Source organism: Monodelphis domestica, chromosome 1 (genome assembly GCF_027887165.1).
Source record: "Monodelphis domestica isolate mMonDom1 chromosome 1, mMonDom1.pri, whole genome shotgun sequence".
NCBI classification, from domain to species: Eukaryota; Metazoa; Chordata; class Mammalia; order Didelphimorphia; family Didelphidae; genus Monodelphis; species Monodelphis domestica.
In genome coordinates, this window is record NC_077227.1 from 711,745,416 (window position 1) to 711,766,635 (window position 21,220).

Sequence of the window (21,220 nt, forward strand, 5' to 3'; positions counted from 1 at the left end):
GAGTTTCTTGAGGGCAGGGACAGTCTTTTGCCTCTTTTAGGACTATGCCTGTCTCATAGTTGGCTCGGGATAAATAAAATAAATTTAATAAATTTTAAAAATGCCTTTCTCTAGAGTGCCATTACCTTTAATGCATTGGGGTGCTTTGGGGGCAAAAAGATGGAGGGCCAGTCCTCTGTGGGTGAGTGAACCTAATGAATGTTAATGGTAATCACCAAGAACCATCATGATTAATGATAAGAATACCTGCATTTCTTTTTCACGTGGAGATTTGCAAAGTGCTTTGCAGTACAGTGCTTTAAGGTTTGCAAAGTTTACAAATCTTGTCTCACTTGATTTTAGGCATACACACGGGCAAGAACTTAGATGGCGATCTGGAAGTCCGGGGCAAGTTTTCAATGCACACAAATCCTTTTTCCAGGACTTTTTAGCCCAGTTCCTTACCTTCTCCTTTCCTAGACTTTCATTGCTTCGAGCTCTGAAAGTGAGAAGAAAGTCGCTTCCTTTCCAAAATGTTTGCCAGCCTGGATGTTCATCTTTCTTGAATCTTGGTTTTTCAAGAAATCTTGTGCTATAAATGGATATTGGTTTTCACCCAGCAGCAACCCCATTGCAGCTTGCCTGGTACAGATACTGTAATGTAGCTTCCATTTTCTCTTCTAGCATCGTCCAGCCAAGCAGACAAGGAGCTCCCAGACTGTCCTGCAACCTCGAAGCGTACATCCTTCCCGAGTAGCTCGGAACCCCCCCTCTCTTCCAAGCGACCAAAAACATCGGAGGAAGCCAAATCAGAGCAGGTGAGGCACGCAGCTCTGCCCAGTTGTTTGGGGGGGAGGCAGGGGGGCACAGAGCAATTCATCTCTTACCCCAGGGGCGGGAGAGGGGAGGCCATGGTGCTGGTTGGCATCGTTCTCCTTCCCTTGTCGTGCAGATGTTCCAATGCCCATACTGTAAGTACAGCAATGCTGATGTGAACCGACTTCGGGTGCACGCCATGACTCAGCACTCGGTGCAGCCCATGCTACGCTGCCCCCTCTGCCAAGACATGCTGAATAACAAGATCCACCTGCAGCTGCACCTCACCCACCTCCACAGTGTGGCCCCAGACTGTGTCGAAAAGCTCATCATGACGGTAGGTCCAGTTGTTTCCCCCAGAACTGACTTGGGGAGGGGGGGAAGGAGGAAAGGAGGAAAGGCACAAAGCAATTCTAATCCTCTTCCTCTCTTTCACTTGCCCTGAGATGGAAGGGGTAAATGTGAACTTGCATTTATTTCTTAAATTCCCCCAAATCCTTTCCTTCTCTCAGGACCCAGGGGAGGGCGACTGGCTAACCGTCGTAGCAAGTGATATCTACAGGGGCTTTTTAGGTGCATCAGTGCAAGGGGAATTTGCCCATTTTTTATTAATACAAAAAATAGCCAATTGTATCTAAGGGGCCAGTTTGCCAATCTGCACTTTGCATGGGAACATGGTAGACTCATATTCTTAGAGAACATTGCAAAAAGTTATCACTGCACCTGTGGCCTGAAATGCTAGAGAATCCCTAAATCTGAATTCAGAAAGACTTCAGAGACAACCTAAGCCAAGCAGTAGCTGAACAGAGATCTTATCTCCATCATATCCAACAAACTGGCTTTCCAGACTTTGCTTAAAAACCTTGAGTGAAAGGAGAGCCATTCATTCTCTGTTTAGATGGTTCAGATTGTTGGGAATTTTTTTTTTCTTCCAATGCCATTCATTCTCTTTTTAGATGGTTCAGATTATTGGGAAATTCTTTTTTCTTCCAACGCCATTCATTCTCTTTTTTGATGGTACAGATTGTGGAGAATTTTTTTTTCTTCCAATGCCATTCATTCTCTTTTTTGATGGTTCAGATTGTTGGGAATTTTTTTTCTTCCAATGCCATTCATTCTCTTTTTAGATGGTTCAGATTATTGGGAAATTCTTTTCTTCCTCCAACACCATTCATTCTCTTTTTAGATGGCTCAGATTGTTGGGAATTTTTTTTTCTTCCAACGCCATTCATTCTCTTTTTAGATGGTTCAGATTATTGGGAAATTCTTTTTTTCTTCCAATGCCATTCATTCTCTTTTTAGATGGTTCAGATTATTGGGAAATTCTTTTTTTCTTCCAATGCCATTCATTCTCTTTTTAGATGGTTCAGATTATTGGGAAATTCTTTTTTCTTCCAACGCCATTCATTCTCTTTTTTGATGGTACAGATTGTGGAGAATTTTTTTTTCTTCCAATGCCATTCATTCTCTTTTTAGATGGTTCAGATTATTGGGAAATTCTTTTTTTCCTCCAAGGCCATTCATTCTCCTTTTTGATGGTACAGATTGTGGAGAATTTTTTTTTCTTCCAATGCCATTCATTCTCTTTTTTGATGGTACGGATTGTGGAGATTTTTTTTTCTTCCAACGCCATTCATTCTCTTTTTCGATGGTTCAGATTGTTGGGAATTTTTTTTTTCTTCCAATGCCATTTATTCTCTTTTTAGATGGTTCAGATTGTTGGGAATTTTTTTTTTCGTGCAATGCCATTCATTCTCTTTTTCGATGGTTCAGATTGTTGGGAATTTTTTTTTTCTTCCAATGCCATTTATTCTCTTTTTAGATGGTTCAGATTGTTGGGAATTTTTTTTTTCGTGCAATGCCATTCATTCTCTTTTTAGATGGTTCAGATTGTTGGGAATTTTTTTTCTTCCAATATCATTCATTCTCTTTTTAGACCGTTCACATTGTTGGGAAATTATTTTTCTTCCAATTTTGTTTATTCTCTTTTTAAATGTTTCAGATTGTTGGGGAAAAATTTTTCTTAGCTTATTCCTCTCTATCATTCCTAATTTGACTTGATGGGATTGTGTATAACTCAATGAATCTCTCTTCTACAAAGATGGTTCTTCAGGTACTTGAAAACAGCTATCGTTTCCTATTTCAATGGTTCAAGTCATTTATTAAGTTGAAAATTGTTAACAGATACTGCAGGTAATGCCTGATGAATTTTCTCCTCCAAGTAGTTGGGGGCTGCCATAATAAACACCTATTGAGACATCAGGTATAAAACCAAGAAAGGCAAGAAATCATCCATAGTTAATCTGTAAACAGTGCACTGCTAGAAAGTCGTCAACCACTTTTCTTAATATGTGGATGTGATTATTTAGGTTGTTAAAAGTCCCCATTAGGATGTGAAAGTTGCAGAAATATAACTTACAGATATCTCCTGGTCTGTTATTTTTCTTGCTAAGCATGTATATGCCATATAGTTATGAATACTGGCTGGTAAAGTTACCTTGGTAGATCATCAATGGGAAGCTCTCATAGGCAATCCACAGTTCTTCTAGAAATAAATATATGGATGGAAATTTAGTATCAGTTTTTTCATTAATATTTTTAAATGGCAATCTTCACATAACCTTGCAGAAATCAATGAAAAGTTGTCCTCAAGAGAGTTGCAGAGGTGAGAATGGAGGGAGGACTTGGGATTTCCCACAGCCTTCTCACTTAGCAGCCTCTTTACAAGGAAGCATCTGATGATTGGTGAGTCTTGGTAGCCAGCAAAGGAACAGTGCCAGAAGCAATATTCTCAGTACTTGTTAGAGTTGGTGCACTCATAGTGTGATTATATTATTGGTCTAATTTCATTTCAGCCCTGGGACTTTGGACCTCTAGAAATTTGCATGACTGATTTAGAATAGAAAATAAAACACTTTCTTTTTGCTGAAGGATGGAGGGGGAAAGTTGCAAATAGGAAAATAAGTGTAAAGTGTAGGAAACTTGCCAACGTTATCTCGTGCTTTAAGCCTTGCAAAGCACTTTAATTCTATCATCTAGTTTATCATTATACTAATAAAACATATTTCGTGTTACAAGCAAATCCCTTTTCATGTACCCTTGATTCCATCTTCTGCAGAAGGTGCCCTCTCAATGATCTCACTAATGTTTAATTTCTCTCTGTGTACCAAGGGCTTCCCTGATGCCCCTATGTCTCCCCCATCCCTGCTAGCCATCTTGTTTCATGGCGAAACTCCTTGAGAAAGCCATCTGCAATTAGTATATCTTTCATCACCACTCACTTCATTCTTAGTTCTCTGCAGTCTGTCCTGCAGCTTCATCATCCCCCTGGATCTGCTTTCTCCAAAGTTACCAGTGACCTCTTCTGGCTGTCTTCATCCTTCTTGTCTGTGGTCTTGGACACTCAGTCACACAATCATCTCTTAAATATTCTCTCCTTTAGGTTTTCATGATACTATTGTCTCCTAGTTCCCCTCCTGTTTCCCCTCTCTGTCTGTCTATCTCTCTCAACCCTTATCTTCTGTCCTAGAACCCATTCTAAGTATTGGCTCCAAAGCAGAAGACCAACAAGGGCTAGACAGTTGGGATTTGGTGACTTACCCAAAGCCACACAGTTAGGAAGTGTTCTCATTCTCTTTTGATAAGTCCATTATGCAGGCTGTGCCCACTAACCAAGATGAAGCATCAAGTCCTGCCTCTGACATTTAAATCCCTCTTCCACCAGGCCCCTTCATATCACTTCCACTTTACTCCATTTCCTCAATATTCCACCATCTAATACAATTGCCCCCCTTTGATGTTGCTGGCACATAATATTCCATTTCTCAACTCCCTGTGCCTTTCTGTTGACTATCTCCCACACTGGAATCCTCTCCTTCCTCCCCTCCCAATTTCTAATTTCTCTGGTTTTCTTCAAAATTCAAATCAAATCTTTCCCTCCTCTGCCCATTCCATTCCTCCCTACTTATGTACCTTCCCCACATTTTGTTGTTCAATTGTGACCCCATTGGGGATTTTCTTGGCAAAGAAGAGAGGTTTGCCATTTTCTTCTCCAGCTCATTTTACAGATGAGGAAATTAATATTTTATAAATTTCATTAAAAATAGTTTAACCTATCTGTAAAATTGCTACAGGAGAGTGTATACCTCTAAAGAAAGTATTATATATTTAGTAGCAAGTATAGAAATATCTGTCTCTGTCTCTCTGTCTCTGTCTGTCTGTCTCTCTCTCTCCCTCTCTCTCTCTCTCTCTCTCTCCCTCTCTCTCCCTCTCCCTCTCCCTCTCCCTCTCCCTCTCCCTCTCCCTTCCTCCCTCCCTCCCTCCATACATAAATACATATATAAAACAAGCCAAGAGAACTAAGACAGCAGACAGTAGCCAGAAACACTGGAGAGTATAGAATCATAGAACTTAAAAGAACATTTCAGAGGGCATTTAGTCCATTATCTTATAGATAAGGAAATTGAATCTAGGAGAAAGTGCGACTTGCCCAAGGCAAGTGTGAGTAGCTAAGCTGGCCTTTAAATTTAGGACATGGAGAGAGCTTAGTAGGTGTTTACTGACCTGCCTCACTCAGATGCTGGGATTCCAAAGTCAGTCTTGCCTCCGAATTAGTCTTCTAGCAAATGTATTCTGGAATTTTTTTTAAAGACTTTTGTTTATTTTGGCAACACAAGAATTGCAATTTGTATGTGGGCAGGATCATGCCCATAGGGGTAATTTTTGTCATGATCTTATTAGACATTTAGCCTTGAGAGTAGAAGTATTGATTGATTGGTGTCACTGTCAACCAAGTGAAGAAGTCAGAGTGTCCAGTGTCTGTTTATTTCAAGGCACCCCGAGCAGGAAACCGTGAATACAACACATGATGAGAAATGTCATTCAAATAATGACTGCATTCTCTAAAGAATTACATTAAGGAGTTTCTATGCAGTCCTTCATTTTAAAGAAGTTATGTTTACTTTTTCAAAGAAAAAAGTTAGATAAAGGAATGGCAGGAGTCATAGAGGTTCTTCTGTTGCAAAAGGAATAAGCCTATTTATAAGTAATCCTTGTTTTCATGTGAAAAAGCCCAGTATTTGATCTATATGCCTAAAGTCTAGACTCCGGAATCCTTTTCTTTTTTTCTCTAACAGAGGTTATTTTCTAGTGGCTAGAGATTGTGAAATAAAACTTGCCAAAGAGAGAACTAACAATCTTCCATTCATTTCTCTACCTGTCTGGCATATGGAAATGTTAGCCTTACCAATCCCTGACTCATAAGAATGACTAGGTTTGCATTGGCGAGCCCCTAGGTCACCAGATAAAAAGTGTGAGAGATGTGATGACTCTTGCGTTTGACTGAATTTAAATCACAGGTTTGAGGTTTCTGGGAATACAGTGTTCAGAAATGGGGTGGCCGGTTCAAGAGGGAAAAGGATGAATTCTGTGGGATCCAAATCTCAAGAGTTCTGTGGTCCCTATCAGCAGACTGTTGTTTCCTTTGGTGTTGCTGAAAAGATAACAGCCAAAGAGAGGGGTTTGCCTTCTTGTCATTAAGAAGGGGTTTGTGACCCAATTAGGCATTTCCTTCTATAGCAAAATAAAAAAGATACAAAACCCCAAAAGAGATACAGTACCCTGGCAAGCCTCGGTTTTGTCCAGGGCATATAATTCTGTTGATTCTCATAAATATTTTTGCCCTCTTGGACTGAGACCTCAGAATCAAGCTTGAAACAGATTTCATTCCCACTAAAAGTTAATTCCACCCCGATAAATGGAAGTAGATTACTTTCTACACAATGTCTTTCCGTTCAGTTGTAAATGGAGAGTGTTTTGAGGAGGCTTCAGTTAATAATACCTTATCAGACAGCTTTCAGGAACCTGCAGTGTCTAATATGTCTGTTGCCATGGTAACCGCTGCTTGCTTATGCTCTGCATCTCATATCTGTGTCTTTCATGGGCCCCCTTCTTTTTATACCAACAAGGAGCTTGGAAGAATATGCCCCACTGGGGACGACCAGAATTGGCCCTGTCCTTGCAGAGTCGTCCCCTTCCTACTTTCTGTTTGACCAGAGCCCAAGGCAGAATCCTTACAGACCACATATTTAAAAAATGGAAGTTTGACAAAACTGGAGAAGATGAGAGGAAATGACTTAAGATACAGTTTCGGGAGCCAGATCTGAATTTTTAGTTTCTTGTACTCATTCGTGCCTTTTCTGCCAAGAAGCCCAATTTCTTTCATATACAAGTAGGTGTTAATAAATGCTGTGCTGTCCTTATTTCACTTGGACCCATTCATTCCAGACAGGGATTTTTGTGTGTGTTGGTTTGTTTGCAAGGGAGGGGGCCACAGTTAGTGGGACATTGTTACTGACCAATTAATTAATTTGGAAGAGACTGTCATGGTCCTTACAGCTGATCTTACCTAGTCTAATCCTCTTTCCAATAATAACTACTTTGCTGTAATTCTGGAACCGAATGGCTTCTGGAGAGAGCCTTAAATGCAGATGAGATGTGGTTTATTCCATGTCTGCCCAACTTGATGGATAATGTCAGAAGGGAAGAAGAGAGTATTCCTTGAGCAGTGCTTCTCGAGCCCCATAGCAACTTGATCACCACCCCTGTTTTTTTCCCCCCTTTTGTAGTTTTCAGTTCTTTTCCCCACATTTTCCTCCCATGTAGCATCTCCAGCTTTTCCCTGCTTCCTCAGCTCAGTTGGCTGTTATCTTCCCATATTCTCATGTTCACAGTACCTATCTAGAATTTGCTCCAAAATCTCTGTCTCTCCCTTCTTTTCCTTAGCTCTACTTTTATTTTTTCTTAAATAAGAAACAACTCCAAACAAATGACTTTCGGGTCTTCCTTTTCTTTTCTGTCAACATCTCGAGGAAAATGTCTCACCTGTTCACACAGTGGCTCTCATGCCCTCCCCTTGTGCTGTCTAGCCTGCCTTCGTGCTAGTCGTTTCACTCTTTATCCATCTCAGATGAAGGTAATGAAAATAATCGGGCTTCATTAATTCTGAGCCCTGTGAGATGATAGCCATTTGGAAACATGTTTGCCAATTAGATGGGCTAAATTAGAAGTGACCTTGGTATGCTGCCATCATTGCCTCTCTGAGTCTAATGAAGCTTTTCACTCCAGTCCTCCTTGTCTCTTTTTTGTGTGTTTCTGTCACTCTCTCTCATCTCTTCCTGTCTCCCCTTCTTCCCTCCATCCCTCTTCTTCTAGTTCTAGAACCATATGTTGGACCTCTTCTCCCACCACATTTTCTGAATATTAATATAATCCCGTAGAATTACATCAATGGTTTTATATAAATACTATATTTGAGATAATGAGATTAGCTGGGATCTTGGGAGAAAAAGAAAAGAGGGAAATGGAGAACCCAGATTTGTAAGGTTCTTTGGCATTGTGCCCAGACTGGCATAAACAGAAAATGAGGCAAAGAAGGGAATATCTTCTGCCTAGTTTGCTACAAAGCAATGGACTGATTAGTTATTGTGGATACTAGCTTTTTAGGAAGATCACTTTGAAGTCTGCCAAGAGGATCATGACCAAGATGGTGAGAAACTATGTGCTGCCTGGTTTAGTCTGGAGAAGAGAAAGACTCAGGGAGATCCTATTAACTGTCACTGAGTGTTCTGTGGAAGCTAAAAAAAGGGAGGGATGTCTTAGGACACATTTGTGGAAACATGATGTCCAGAACAAGAGGACATGAGAGGTGGTGCGATGGAAAGAGGGCTGGACTTGGAACCAACAAGACCCCAATTTGAATCTCACATCGGATACATCTTAGCTGTGTGGCTCTACACAAATCACTTTTACTTTGCTTCCCAGACATTCCTCATGTTTAGGTCTGGGTATCCCATTTTAGGAAACCTATTGATGAGCTGGAACATATCCAGAAGGAGAGTCATCAGAACACTAAGGCAAATGGAGAGTATATTATATGAGGACTCCTTGAAGGATCCAGGTCTGTTTAACCTAGAGTTATCAGACATATGGCCCACAACACTCCTGGGTACTGCCCAAACCAGATGAAAACATAATTGGGAAATATTTCACAAAATAAACAAAAACACAATCGAACACAATATGTGGTTGTCCAAGTCAGTAGGTGGCCTACAGAGATCCTTGTGTATAGTTTAGTGTACTGTGTTTCTATTTGACTTTGATACCCCTGGTCTCGAGAATAGAAGACATGTCAAGGAGAAAGTGATTTCTTTCTTCAAGTATGTGAAAAATTAGATTTCTTAAGTTTTGCCCCGGAGAACCGAAGTAGGAAGAATGAGTAGAATTTCTAAAAGGCGAATTCAGCTTAATAAGAGTAAAAACTTCCTATTCCTTTAGCATTCCCCAAAAGAAATGGGGTGTCTGCAGAAGGTAATGACTCCATCAGTGGAGGTCCTCAAGCAGAAACTGTGCCCGTTCATCAGGGATGCTGGGCAAGGGGAGATTCCTGCTTAGATACAAGATGTACCGAGTGGCATCAGAAAAGTCCCTTCAGCCATCTTTGAACTCTGATTAATGAGGATCTAGGTCAGGCTCAGCTTGTTTGTAGGGCACATTGAAAAAGAATTCCAAAGTAATCAGCTGCAAAAGGGGAAAATGCTTTGGATTTCCTTTTAATTATTTAACTTTAAATGCCTCAGTCTTGAAATCTCTGACCTTGAAATAACTGGACTTTATGGTTAAACTATGTTGACATTTAGATATGTCATATGAGTGGGGGAAGAAGAATATGGAAATCCATAGAGTAACCTAACATATAATAAGAGTGTTGGTTTTAAATAAGGCCTTCCTTCCCTTCCTCCATCCTTCTTTCTTTTCTTCCTTCCTTTCTGTTTTCCTTCTCCTCTGTTTCCCTCCTCCATCTGCATTTATTCCACATATCCCCTTTTTACTAGCAAGTGTGATGGACTTGAGGCTTCTTCAGTAAATGGGACCATTTAGGGGCATTTTAGAGTTTTCCTTTTTGGACTGCTGTGTTTTTGAGGAAGAATGGTACCTGGCTTAGACTTGACAGTCACAAGACCAGGAGAGCCAATTCCTTCCTCAGCAGTGGCTGTGAAGATTTGGAAGCAAATCTAAGGTATCCAAAATCTGCTTCTAGTATTTCCTTTTCAGCTAGATGTTCTTATGTAAACCTGAGAACAACATTTAGATCTGAAAGTTGTATGAATGGCATTTCCACAAGGAGACAGTAAGTCAGGGAAAGAATGAATGATTTGTAATAGTAACACCCTCAAAATGGAGCTAGAGTTGTTTGTTCTAAAGCTGTGATCAGGGCATTGAGCTTCTTCTCTACAACTCCTGGTCCCTTACATCAGGAAAGCCTTCAGTGACAGAGTAGTACGGTCTTATTAAAACAAATCTAGGAAGATGCTAGGGCTTAGAACAGAAGAAAGCAGCCCTTCTGTGTGTCTCTACAAGTGATTACATTGCAAAAGCCAACCTGAACATTCCAGGAGAAGTTCACAATTCAGTATTGTTAGTATTGTACAGATGGCCAAGAGTTGCCTGTTTTAAATAATGAGCCATTTTTATTCAAATCCCAGGCTCTAAAGTAGCCTATCTTGGAGCTCAATTTAGTTATATGACTTTTCTCTCTAAGCTAAGGGTCATTAACTTGGGTTCATAGATCCAGCTCTCAGTGGATAGATTTCAGGAGGTCCTTGAACTTGGATGGGAAAAAAAAAATTTCTAAGCTACTTCCAACTTGAAATTGAGCATTTCCTTTGAGTATGAATATAGACAACCAATGTTGATTCTGAAAAGGGGTCTATGGGATCCTGAAAAGTCTATACTGGGCTTTCAGAGAGATCTCTGATCCACACCAAAAGGGAAAGAGCTCCCCGTTCTAAGCTCCCTCTCTAAGCAACCTTAGGAGTTGAGTTTGGGCACATATTTGTTCCTGATCCTTCTTATTCATCCCATCTGCTTGCGTTATCACGTTGCCAGGCACCTGTTAAGTCCTTAATATGTGCTTGTTTCCTTCCTTCCAGCCCCACATTTGCATCCACTGATCTCTCTAACTCAGTATTCCCAAAATTACATACTCATCATTTCTCCCCAAACCTTCCATTCTTCCAAATTTCCTTTTTTATTTTCTCTTGATGGCACCACTATCCTCCTCACACCTGAGCTGGAGACTTGGAAGCCATCTTTAACTCCTCTCCTCTTCTTCAATCTGTATATCCAACCAGCTGCCAAGTCTCTTCCATCCTGCCCAAGTCTCCAACTTCATTGACACAGCTGAGCTAGAAGAAGCTTTGGTAGACGCCTCTCCCACCCCTACCTATGACCCAGCCAACACAGTACAAGGCAAAGGAAGGAAGTCATCCTAACCATATTAGAAAGGCCAAAGCTTATCTTAAGGGAGATAGGTTGGCCCAGACAAATAATGAGCCCTGGTATCTTCTGCAGCTTGCTTTCAGATATGGCACTGACCTCCTAGCCCAAATTTGTCTCTGCACTCAATTTTCTGTTTCTGACTTAAATTCTTGATAAGCCTTGACAGCAACTCAGCAGCATTTTTTTTCTTTTTTTTTGGTTTAAGCATGCTTGGATTAATACATTTTTCCTTCTCCCTCAGCACTCATACTGCCACTAGGCTAGAAGAGTATTTTATTACCTCTTAACTTGAATTGTGCTTTCTGGTCTCTGCCTCCAGGTGCTCTCTCCCCTCTTATCCTTACACATACAAGAGTCAGAATAATCTATCTGAATGCATAGATATGACTGTCACTCTCCCCCTCACAAACCTACAGAGACATCCTGTTGCTTGTGAGAGAAAAAACAAATTCATTAAACCTAGTCTTTAAAGCCATCAACAATCTTAATCTGTCCTTGTGATCATCATTCACTCCTCTCTCTTTCATGCAGTTTATTCTGGCGGTAAGTATAAAAGGAAAACTGCTGGATTTAGAGTCAGGGGGCTCTGCTGCTTGCTATCTTTGTGACCATTTAACCTCCCAAGCCTCAGTTTTCTCATTTGTAAAATGGGGGAGGTTGAGCTAAATGAGCGCTGGGCCCTTGCTTTCTTAGGGTGGGTGACTCTGTGATCCTGAGAGTCATTAGCCATTCACAGATTGTTATCTTACCCTCTCTCTCCTCTGGGTAATCCCAAAGGCCATCCATACTTCCGTGTCTAGAAGGCACTCTTTCGACATCAGGTCCTGATGAAATCCTCTAACCCCTGGTCCCCAAACTCTCTCAACTGGAAGTGGTCTTTTCTTCCTTAAATTTCAGATGCCTTTTTCTCTAGACCCATCCTCTACTGACCTTTTATCATACTTATTTGTTCCCATCTTCTCTTCTCCCTTCCTTACTCCAGTTAGATCACAAATGTTATACACTCCAGCTAGATGGATATACTATTAATAGATGGTTTTCTAAATCAAGAGGTAGTCCACTGGGATCTTGACCCCCCACTTCTATTTGAGTATGACACCACCAGTGTAGTGGTTGACTCAATGGGACTTGACCACTAATTGGCTCTAGTAGCAAAGAAGAAGAAGAAGTCAAGTGTGACATCCCAAGAGTACAAACATGGATGTCTGGAAAGGGGTGGTGGCCCTTTTCAATGAAATCATGAAGAACAGAGGAAAAACCAGGTTTGGGGATGGGAAGAAAGGAGTAATACATTCTGTTATGGATTTGTTGAGTTTAAAGTTCTGAAAAAATATCCAGGTAGAGTTATGATGCATACCTGAAATTTAGAAAATATTGGAGATGGATATATAAAGTTGAGAGCCAACTATGTAAAAATGATGATTAAAGTTGGGGAGCTGATGATGTTGGTGATAGAACATATAAAGTTGAAATCCATCTGTGTAGAGATGATGGTTAAAATATGGGAGCTAATGATATTGGGGAGAGACAGATAAGAGTTGAGAACCATTTGTGTAGAAATAATGATTAAATTATGGGAGCTGATTCAAGAGAAAGTATAGAATAAAAAGAATATCTGGGGAAAAACTTTGAGAGACCACTATGGAAAGAAGTATCCTCCCCAGGGGCAGTGGGAAGGAGTTAGATAATGATCTCTCTGAAGAAGCTGAGAAGGACTGAAGGAGAACAAAAGGAGAGCATGGAAGCCAAGGGAGGACAAAGTATCCAAAGGGTGGTGGACACTGTTCAAAGCTTCATTGAGGTCATGGAGAATAAGATAAAGAAGGGGACACTGAATTTAGCAGTTAGGAGATCGTTGGTAACCATGGAGAGAGCTGTTTCAGTAGAGTGTTGGGGTCAGCATCTAGATCCCTTCAATCAAGGGAATGAAGTAACTAGAGGCTGAAGGAATGGAAACTATGGGTATAGAGATGACTTTTTCTATACATTTGGCAATGAAAGGGAAAAAAGATGTAAGGCAATAGCATGAAGTCATGGCAGAGTCAAATGAAGGTTTTTTAAAGATGGTAGAGACCCAAGTGTATTTGTAGGTGGTGGAGAAGGGGCTAATGGATAATGAGAAATTAAAGATAGAAAAAGAGAGGGAATGACCAAAGGGGCAAGCTCCTGGGAAGATGAATGGAAATAGAAGAGGAAGAAGAATGGCCACCTCTTCCTCAGAGACTGAGGCAAAGGAGAAAGAATCTCAGGGGTAATATAGAAAGGTTTTGAGATATGAAATAGAGGAGTTGCCCACAATCTAGGTGTCATCTTCAATTCCTTTCTCTCTCTCACTTCTCCCCCCAGCCTTATATCCAATCAGTTGCCAAGTTCCATTGTCTCTATCTTCTTAACATTTCTTAGGTATCCCTTTTCTCCTCTCACCCTAGGGCAGACTTCCCTTCCCTTCACACCTAGACTACCACAATAACCTGCTGGTTAGTCTACCCACCTTTATACACTCTCTATTGCTCTCCAGGCCAATCTGTCCTTCCACTCAGCAGTCAAATTGATCTGCCTAAAGTGCAACTCTGGACCACATCATCCCCTCTCCCCCATTCAGTCATCTCCAGGGTCTCCCTGTTGCCTCCAGTATCAAATATAGATGTGAACTCCTTGTGTGTGTGTGTGTGAGTGAGAGAGACAGACAGACAGACAGACAGAAGGACAGACAGACAGACAGAGAGTGAATGAATGAATGAACTATTGGGTGACGTGACTGTGACAGGGACCATGTCCTCTCATCCTCCAGTGTTTCTAAGTTTTTATCTTTTACCTTGCTAGCAGAGTAATCTCATCTTACTAACATATAGTTCAGATCTTGTCTTTTCTCTGCTCAAAAAACATCTATGCTCCCTTATCTACCTTGTCCATATTCCTCAGCCTGACACTCAAGGGGCTTGTACAGTGTGGCTTCAATCTACCTTTCCATCACAGTCTACCATTGTTAACGTACATTTGAGCCAATCTGATCTACTCAATTTCCCTAAACATGGCTTCCATTCCTTATTTTTTGCCCATGTATTTTCCTCTACCTGAAATCCTCCTTCCATTTCTAACTCAAGCTACTGGTTTCTGAAGGGATGGTAAAATACCCAAAGCCATCCCCGACTGTTTTCCCTTCCCACAAGCTGAAAATGTCTCCTTCCTCAGCCTCACTTTTGTTTTTACCTCTTCCAACACTTACTATGTACTGCCTTGCATTATTTATGTGACTGTCCTCTCCCCTAATAGAATAGGAGGTCCTTAAAACCATCAGCATCCTGTCTTGTTCTTTGTATCCCCTACAATGTCTAGCAAAGCACCATGTACTTGTTAACTGCTCGGTACATACTCGCTGAATTCAGTAATGAAAGGACGTTATGGTTGGAGATGCTGATTGATGGTGGTAGAGGGTTGATTTGGAGTGATCAAAAGTTTGAATCCTGTCAAGTAATATTAAATCAATCCAACAAGCAGCTGTTGTGCTATTCCCATATTCTGGAATCCCTTTCTTTGTTTCATCACAAAATATTAGAGCATCAGCTGCTGTTTTGTCACTTAGCAGCTAAAAATGCCTGGTTGTTGCTCTGTAAGACAACAGGATCTTGATGTGTTCAGTCTTTCACCCTCTTCCTGTCGTCTGTGTGCTCGCTGTATAAAAAAGCATTTGGGTTCACTCTTCTGGTTATTGAGGCAATAGTAGGCTTCCCCAAAAGACCCACATTATACATGCCTACCTTCCAAATCTACCGCTTACTAATATGAAACCCCCATTTCACCAAAAGGCTTAGGGAATGGTGGCTCATTAATGACTATTCTGCTTAATTGCCACTTTACTAGAAAACCCCACTGGGTCAGCCCTTGTTAAAAACTTTTCAAAAATGTCAAGGTCCTGTATTTCTGCATTTAGTGAGCTATGAGGAAAATATCTGAATGTGTCTTTGTGACTTTTACAGTGACTTGGGGTCCTGATTATGGCCCTTCGTGCTGTCACACAACATAGCAGTTGTCAAAAGTATAGACACAATAATATATTCTTGGAAGTTATTCTTAAAATTCATCCCTGATATCAGCTTTGAATTGTCACGTCTCCCCTTTGCCTAAAAAGGGAAGGCTGATGAGTAATTGGAGTTATTTGAGTGTTCCATTTAATATGGGATTGGTTCATTGAGGTTTTCCACCAGAAGCCAGCTCAAAGAAGCCCCAGTTTCAGGTAACCGTGCCATGTATTTTCATAAGTATATCCCAGTCCTCTGGTGGGAAAAGACTGTCAAAATCTGGGTCCTGAATTATTCTCTCCCTACTATGGCTGCCTCTTTTCCAAACAGTTGCTGCACGAATGCCTCAAATATGAGTAGGGAGACAATGTTAGTCAAAACCTTCTTTGGCCGCTTTTCTTGATTTCTTTCAGAAAAGAGAGATGCTCTTTTGGGAAATATTTGTAAGTAGGATTATTTAAGAGAAATCAGAGCGGAGCTGAACAAAGAATCAAGAGCCAGGTGTCTGACTTAAGGAATCTAGAGTCGATTGGCAGAGGAGGTAGAAATGTGAACAAGTGGTACAACATTTGTGCCTTTGAAAATGGAACTGGCCCCCCACAAACAGGTTTCTAGAGACCTCTTGGTCCACCATCTCTTTGCTCTGAGGCATACACAGATGTAGTCTCCTCTTCCCTTCCTTTGGGCATCTTTCCTTTGGCCCCCTGAGAATTTCCTGCCTGTTACAATCTCATATACCAAACCATATTTTCCAGGGGCAGGGAAGGAAGGGAATACTGCCTATATGAAGATGCAGGTAGATAAAGGTAATTACTTAAACACATATAGGGCAAGACTTATTGGTTTGGAGGCCCCGATTAAGATGCAGAAGAGCATATGAGGTTGATGATTATATTTCGGGGAGAGTTAATTGACGGAAGGTGAAGGCAGACAAAGGACTTCTGCTTACTGCCTTCTTGAATCCCAATCAGGAATTATGATTAAAGACTCCACGAGACAACAGAGGGCTGATGAATTGGTGTCTCTTTTTTTTTTCTTTTTTTGCCGTCATTCACACTTGATTGACTTCAACCTTTCAAGTGCAAAAGTCTCTCTTTTCCATTATTATTCATAGCCATCTGAGTTTTTCTAATTAAAGTGTATGAAAACAATTACTGATCCGACGTACTGAGTCTGTTAGTGGGGATGTCTGCCTTACTGTAATGTGTATAAAAAGCCCACAGTTTTCTATAATGATGTGCAGCTGAGGTGTTAGATAATTTTATTCTTTTTTACTCTGTAGGGTTTTTTTTATTTCTCATGATTTATTTTTCATAATTCCGAAAGATCCCAGGAAAGGACTGATCCTGCAGCTTCAGCTGAGAAGGGGGAGGAGGGAATATTCATTTTCTTTCTCTTTCTCTCCAACTTCCCCCATCACCACACACAGGAACACCATTCCCTACCCCCTCTTCTGAGGCTGGTTACTATAAATTAATCGGTGACCTTTCACTTCTTGGATTCCCACTGGACTCTCCAACCACACTGGTCAGAAATGCCTTCTATTAAAAAGAAAATAGATGGAATGAGTTTGGCATTCTCAGCGCCATTGATTCATCAACCCCTGGACTTAACCAGCTGCTGTTACATATTGTATTAAGGAGGTGCAGATGCCTGTAAGAGACAGAAATGCTGTCTCATGCAGCCTTACTCACCTGGACTGCACCTGTTCCTTGGCAAACAGGTTTCTCAGAAGTCCTTACCCTCCATGCATGTCATTTGGGGAATGTAGAGTTTGGTGCCTGCCCGACACCTGGCATGGCAGGTGTCCTTCACTGGGATGCAGCTTCATCGTGTCTGTTGTCATTATCCGGCTTCTCTACAAATGTTGAGCATCTCAGCTATTACCCAAAGAGAAATGTTGGTGGTTACGGTAAATATCAGCAACTATTTGGAGAACGGTTCAGTTCTTTGAAGCTGATAGTAATCGATGTGTTGATTACCATGGGTGTAATGTAGGTGTTGTCCCAACTTGGAAGATGCAGACTTCTGGAGATTGGACTGGGCATCCGTGGTGGGAGTTCCTCGATAAGGAAACTCCTTCTCCCAATCCTCCCGAAGTTGATAGAGTTGTCCAGAGCAGTGGTTGTCACTCAGATAAAAATGGTACCGCCGGAACTGTACCTAAAGATCCCTACCAAATCATATGGACATAGAAATGCATTTAGGAACATTATCTCTGTTCTGTTTTCATTTTGTTAAATATTTCCCAATTATGTTTTCTTGATTTCTTTCAGAAAAGAGAGATGCTCTTTTGGGAAAGATTTGTAAGTAGGATTATTTAAGAAAAATCAGAGCTGAGCTTCTGAACAAAATACAAGTAAGGGTTCCTAGTGCTTTTCTAATGTAACTGGAAAACTTTTCCATCTTTTCAACAAGTCAAAAAGGATTTAGAAGATTATTTTTATCTATTTATAAAATAAAATATACACAATTAAAAATGTAAATATATATCTAGGACATTTGATTAACAGTATTGACCTACAGCACTCAGAGAGATTAAGTGGCTTGATTGGCCAAGAATCTGACCAGTTTGTTTAAAGGCAGAACTTGAAACCAGGATTTCCTGAGTTCAAAACCCACTCCAGCCATTCTATCATCTTGCCTCTCGTGTAGAGATGACATTGTTGAAACATTTTATGTATCAAACATCATTCCTGCTAAGTAGTTATGGGTGTCAAATAAAATAGATGATGATTATTTCATTTATTCTTTATCTTCCAACATATATTTAGTATATATAAATATATTAAAATTCATTTTACATCTATTTAAGATAAATACATAAAAATTATACGTATTTAGAATAATGTATATAAAATTTATTTCATGTATCTTTAAAATAAATAAATATAAAAACTTATATGTATTTAGAATAATGTATATACATTTATCTCATGTATCTTTAAAATAAATATATTAAAACTTATTTAATATATATTTAGAACAAATATATAAAAATTTATATATACTTGGAATATCTAAATGTACAAAACTTTATATATACTTGAGATAAATGTATAAAATTTTATTTTATATATTTAGACTTTATAAATATATAAAAGTTTATTATACATTTAGAATGTATAAAATTTTATTTTATATATATTTAGAATATATAAATATTTATTTTATATATTTACATTTTTATTTTGTATATTTTATTTTATAAATAGATAAAAATAATCTTCTAAATCCTTTTTGACTTGTTGAAAAGGTGGAAAAGTTTTCCAGTTACATTAGAAAAGCACTAGGAACCCTCACTTGTATTTTGTTGTGCAACAGCAGGCAAAGGGGAGGGAACCTGGTGTGAAACATGCTTGCAAGTCCAATTGGCCATCTCTCCTATCAGAACTAAAGAACTTTAGTTCTTATGTTGGAAGTCATTATGAGGCAGTATGGTTCTCAACTCCAAGTGCCAGATTAGGAAGGAGGCTCTTCTTTAGGGTTGTGGGTGTGTTCCAAGATGGTGGGGAAAGACCAAAACACAGAGAGAAATTGGATGCAGAAGAGCGGCTCTCTTTGTTCCAGGCCAGTGGCCTGAGCCCCACTGTCATAGGACCATAGCTGATGGGAGGGTTGGGTCCTCCTTTGCTAGGATACTCTACAGGGCTGCCTTCCGGTGTCTTCTGTCCATAGCAGTCCCTCAAGAAGAAATGTTTGACTTGCATAAGGGAGGCAAAAGGAGTATTCATTTTCTCTTGATCTGAGCGTGTAAAGGGTTACAAAAACGTTGTTTTCCTGGAAAATCTGCCAACTTGTCTGCCTGTCCTCATCCTTCCCTTTGTTCCCTTTTCTTCTTATTCTTACCCTTTCCTTCCCTCTCTTATTCCCCTCCTTTTCTTGCCTGAATACATTTTGAAAACAGTACTACAATGCTCCCTGCTTCAAGATTACAGTGTACTTTACTAGGTATGATTTAATTAGGGCCCTTATTATGTTTTCAGCAGCTTAAGGTGGGCCTTTCAACTTATCTACCTAATTGGCTGTACAAGAAGTTTCACAACCCATGACAAAACATTGTCAGTGATCAAAGTCAAAATTCTGCATAAAGGAAAAATATTAATAATAAGATTATTCTTCAAGTGTGCACTGCTAATTATGTCCAGAATGTAACCGTAGAAACACTTTTGACTGATGTGAGCTTTGTCTAATAAACATGAATCTTCAGTGAGCTATGAAAAGTGACACCTCCAGCTTCACACTGGGGAAGGCTAATTTTGCTTATTAAAGAATTTTTAAACATCTTCCTATTTTGTCTCCCCTTCCTCCCCATTTGACTCTCTTCATTTCTCTGTCTCTCCCGCCTCAGGTGACGACCCCTGAAATGATGATGCCCAGTAGCATGTTCCTCCCAGCCACTGTTCCAGACCGAGATGGGAGCTCCAACCCGGAGGAGGCAGGAAAGCAGCCTGGTCAGTCTCTTCATTCTTAACTTCAGAGAATTGACATCAGATCCAATCCTAAGCCAAAAAGCAGCATTCTTTGAGATGGGGAGGATTATTTCCGGTTCACAAAGCTGTACCTGTTGAGGAAATGGAAGGATCTTGTTGGCTGTCTTTGCCTTTGACATTATCTATCTATTTGTACTTTATTCATATATTTTAAAGATGTGTGTGTGTGTGTGTGTGTGTGTGTGTGAGAGAGAGAGAGAGAGAGAGAGAGAGAGAGAGAGAGAGAGAGAGAGAGAGAGAGAGAGAAAGGGAGGGAGAGGGAGAGACAGTGACAGGGAGATGAGAAAGAGAGAGAGAGAGAGAAAGGGGGAGAGAGAAAGAAAGAGAAGGGAGGGAGAGAGTGACAGAGAGATGAGAAAGAGAGAGAGGGAGGGAGAGACAGTGACAGAGAGATGAGAAAGAGAGAGAGAGAAAGGGGGGAGAGAGAAAGAAAGAGAAGGGGGGAGAGAGGGGGAGGGAGAGACAGTGACAGAGAGATGAGAAAGAGAGAAAGGGGGGAGAGAGAAAGAAAGAGAAGGGGGAGAGAGAGAGAGGGAGGGAGGGAGAGACAGTGACAGAGAGATGAGAGAGAAGGGGGGAGAGAGGGAGGGAGGGAGAGACAGTGACAGAGATGAGAAACAGAAGGGGGAAGAGAGAGAGAGAGAGAGAGAGAGAGAGAGAGAGAGAGAGAGAGAGAGAGAGAGAGAGAGAGAGAGAGAGAGAGAGAGAGAGAGAGAGAGACGGAGGGAGAAACAGAATCAGAGACAGAGAGTACCAGTGGAGTTTTGATGTTCTCAGGTTAAGTGAATGTGATCAGCTTTCTGACCCAAGTGTTTTAAAATAGGCAGATCTGTAGTGACACATGATGTATATGTGTTTGTACTTGCTTAACTCTGATAAACAGGACTGAGTTGATGAACCAAGTGGCCTGAGCTTCTGAGAAGCAAAACAATGAAACTCTGAGCCTGGTAGCATTAGTTGATTAAATGTCATTTTCTTGAGGAAGTATCCATCACAAGCCAATAGAATGACTATGGAGGCACAGCAGAATTAGTCCCAACCTGCTTAAAGATTCTGTTTTACTTCTCAAGGGTGAAGTTTTACTTCATTAGAATAAAGAAGAGAAGTGTCTCTACAGATGTCGTTCTTATAGAAGTTTATGCTGCTCTTTGCTATTGGTGGGGGGAGGGTCCCCTATAATGTACCTAAAGGAGAGATCTTTAGCTTATCACCCTCCCCCATATTTCACCCTTTAAAAGAACAATGTATATTATAAATTGTCATATTTAAGAGCAACCTTAATGAATGAACGCAGTACAACTAAAACATCTGTTAGCATCTAACCTAAGATGGTCATCTTTCCCTGCCTAATGTGGGGGAAAAAAAAGATTTTTAATTAAGCAGAAGATTGAGGGTATTCATAGATATTGATGACCCCAATGAGTTCTAACAGACTGTCCCTGTCCCACTGCACAGACTTTAGAGAATTGCCTTGTGAGAAGAGATGGTCTGCCATTTCCTGTCCCATTGTAGAGACTTAGAGAATTGACTTGTGAAATTAGATATCTTAATTGTAGAATATCATGAACAACAAAA

General features: G+C 40.4%; 1 protein-coding gene across 4 annotated transcripts in view; it reads left to right on the top strand.

Moving 5' to 3' along the window:
* The window catches only part of ZFHX3 (zinc finger homeobox 3), a 330,923-nt gene that overhangs the window by 289,051 nt on the left and 20,652 nt on the right, over positions 1-21,220 (top strand). For all 4 annotated transcript variants that reach the window (XM_056811489.1, XM_056811478.1, XM_056811484.1 and 1 more), the window contains 3 exons: positions 664-797; positions 932-1,132; positions 19,504-19,606. In XM_056811489.1, coding sequence (XP_056667467.1) covers positions 664-797; positions 932-1,132; positions 19,504-19,606 — 438 coding nt within the window. The remainder of the gene's footprint in view (positions 1-663; positions 798-931; positions 1,133-19,503; positions 19,607-21,220) is intronic.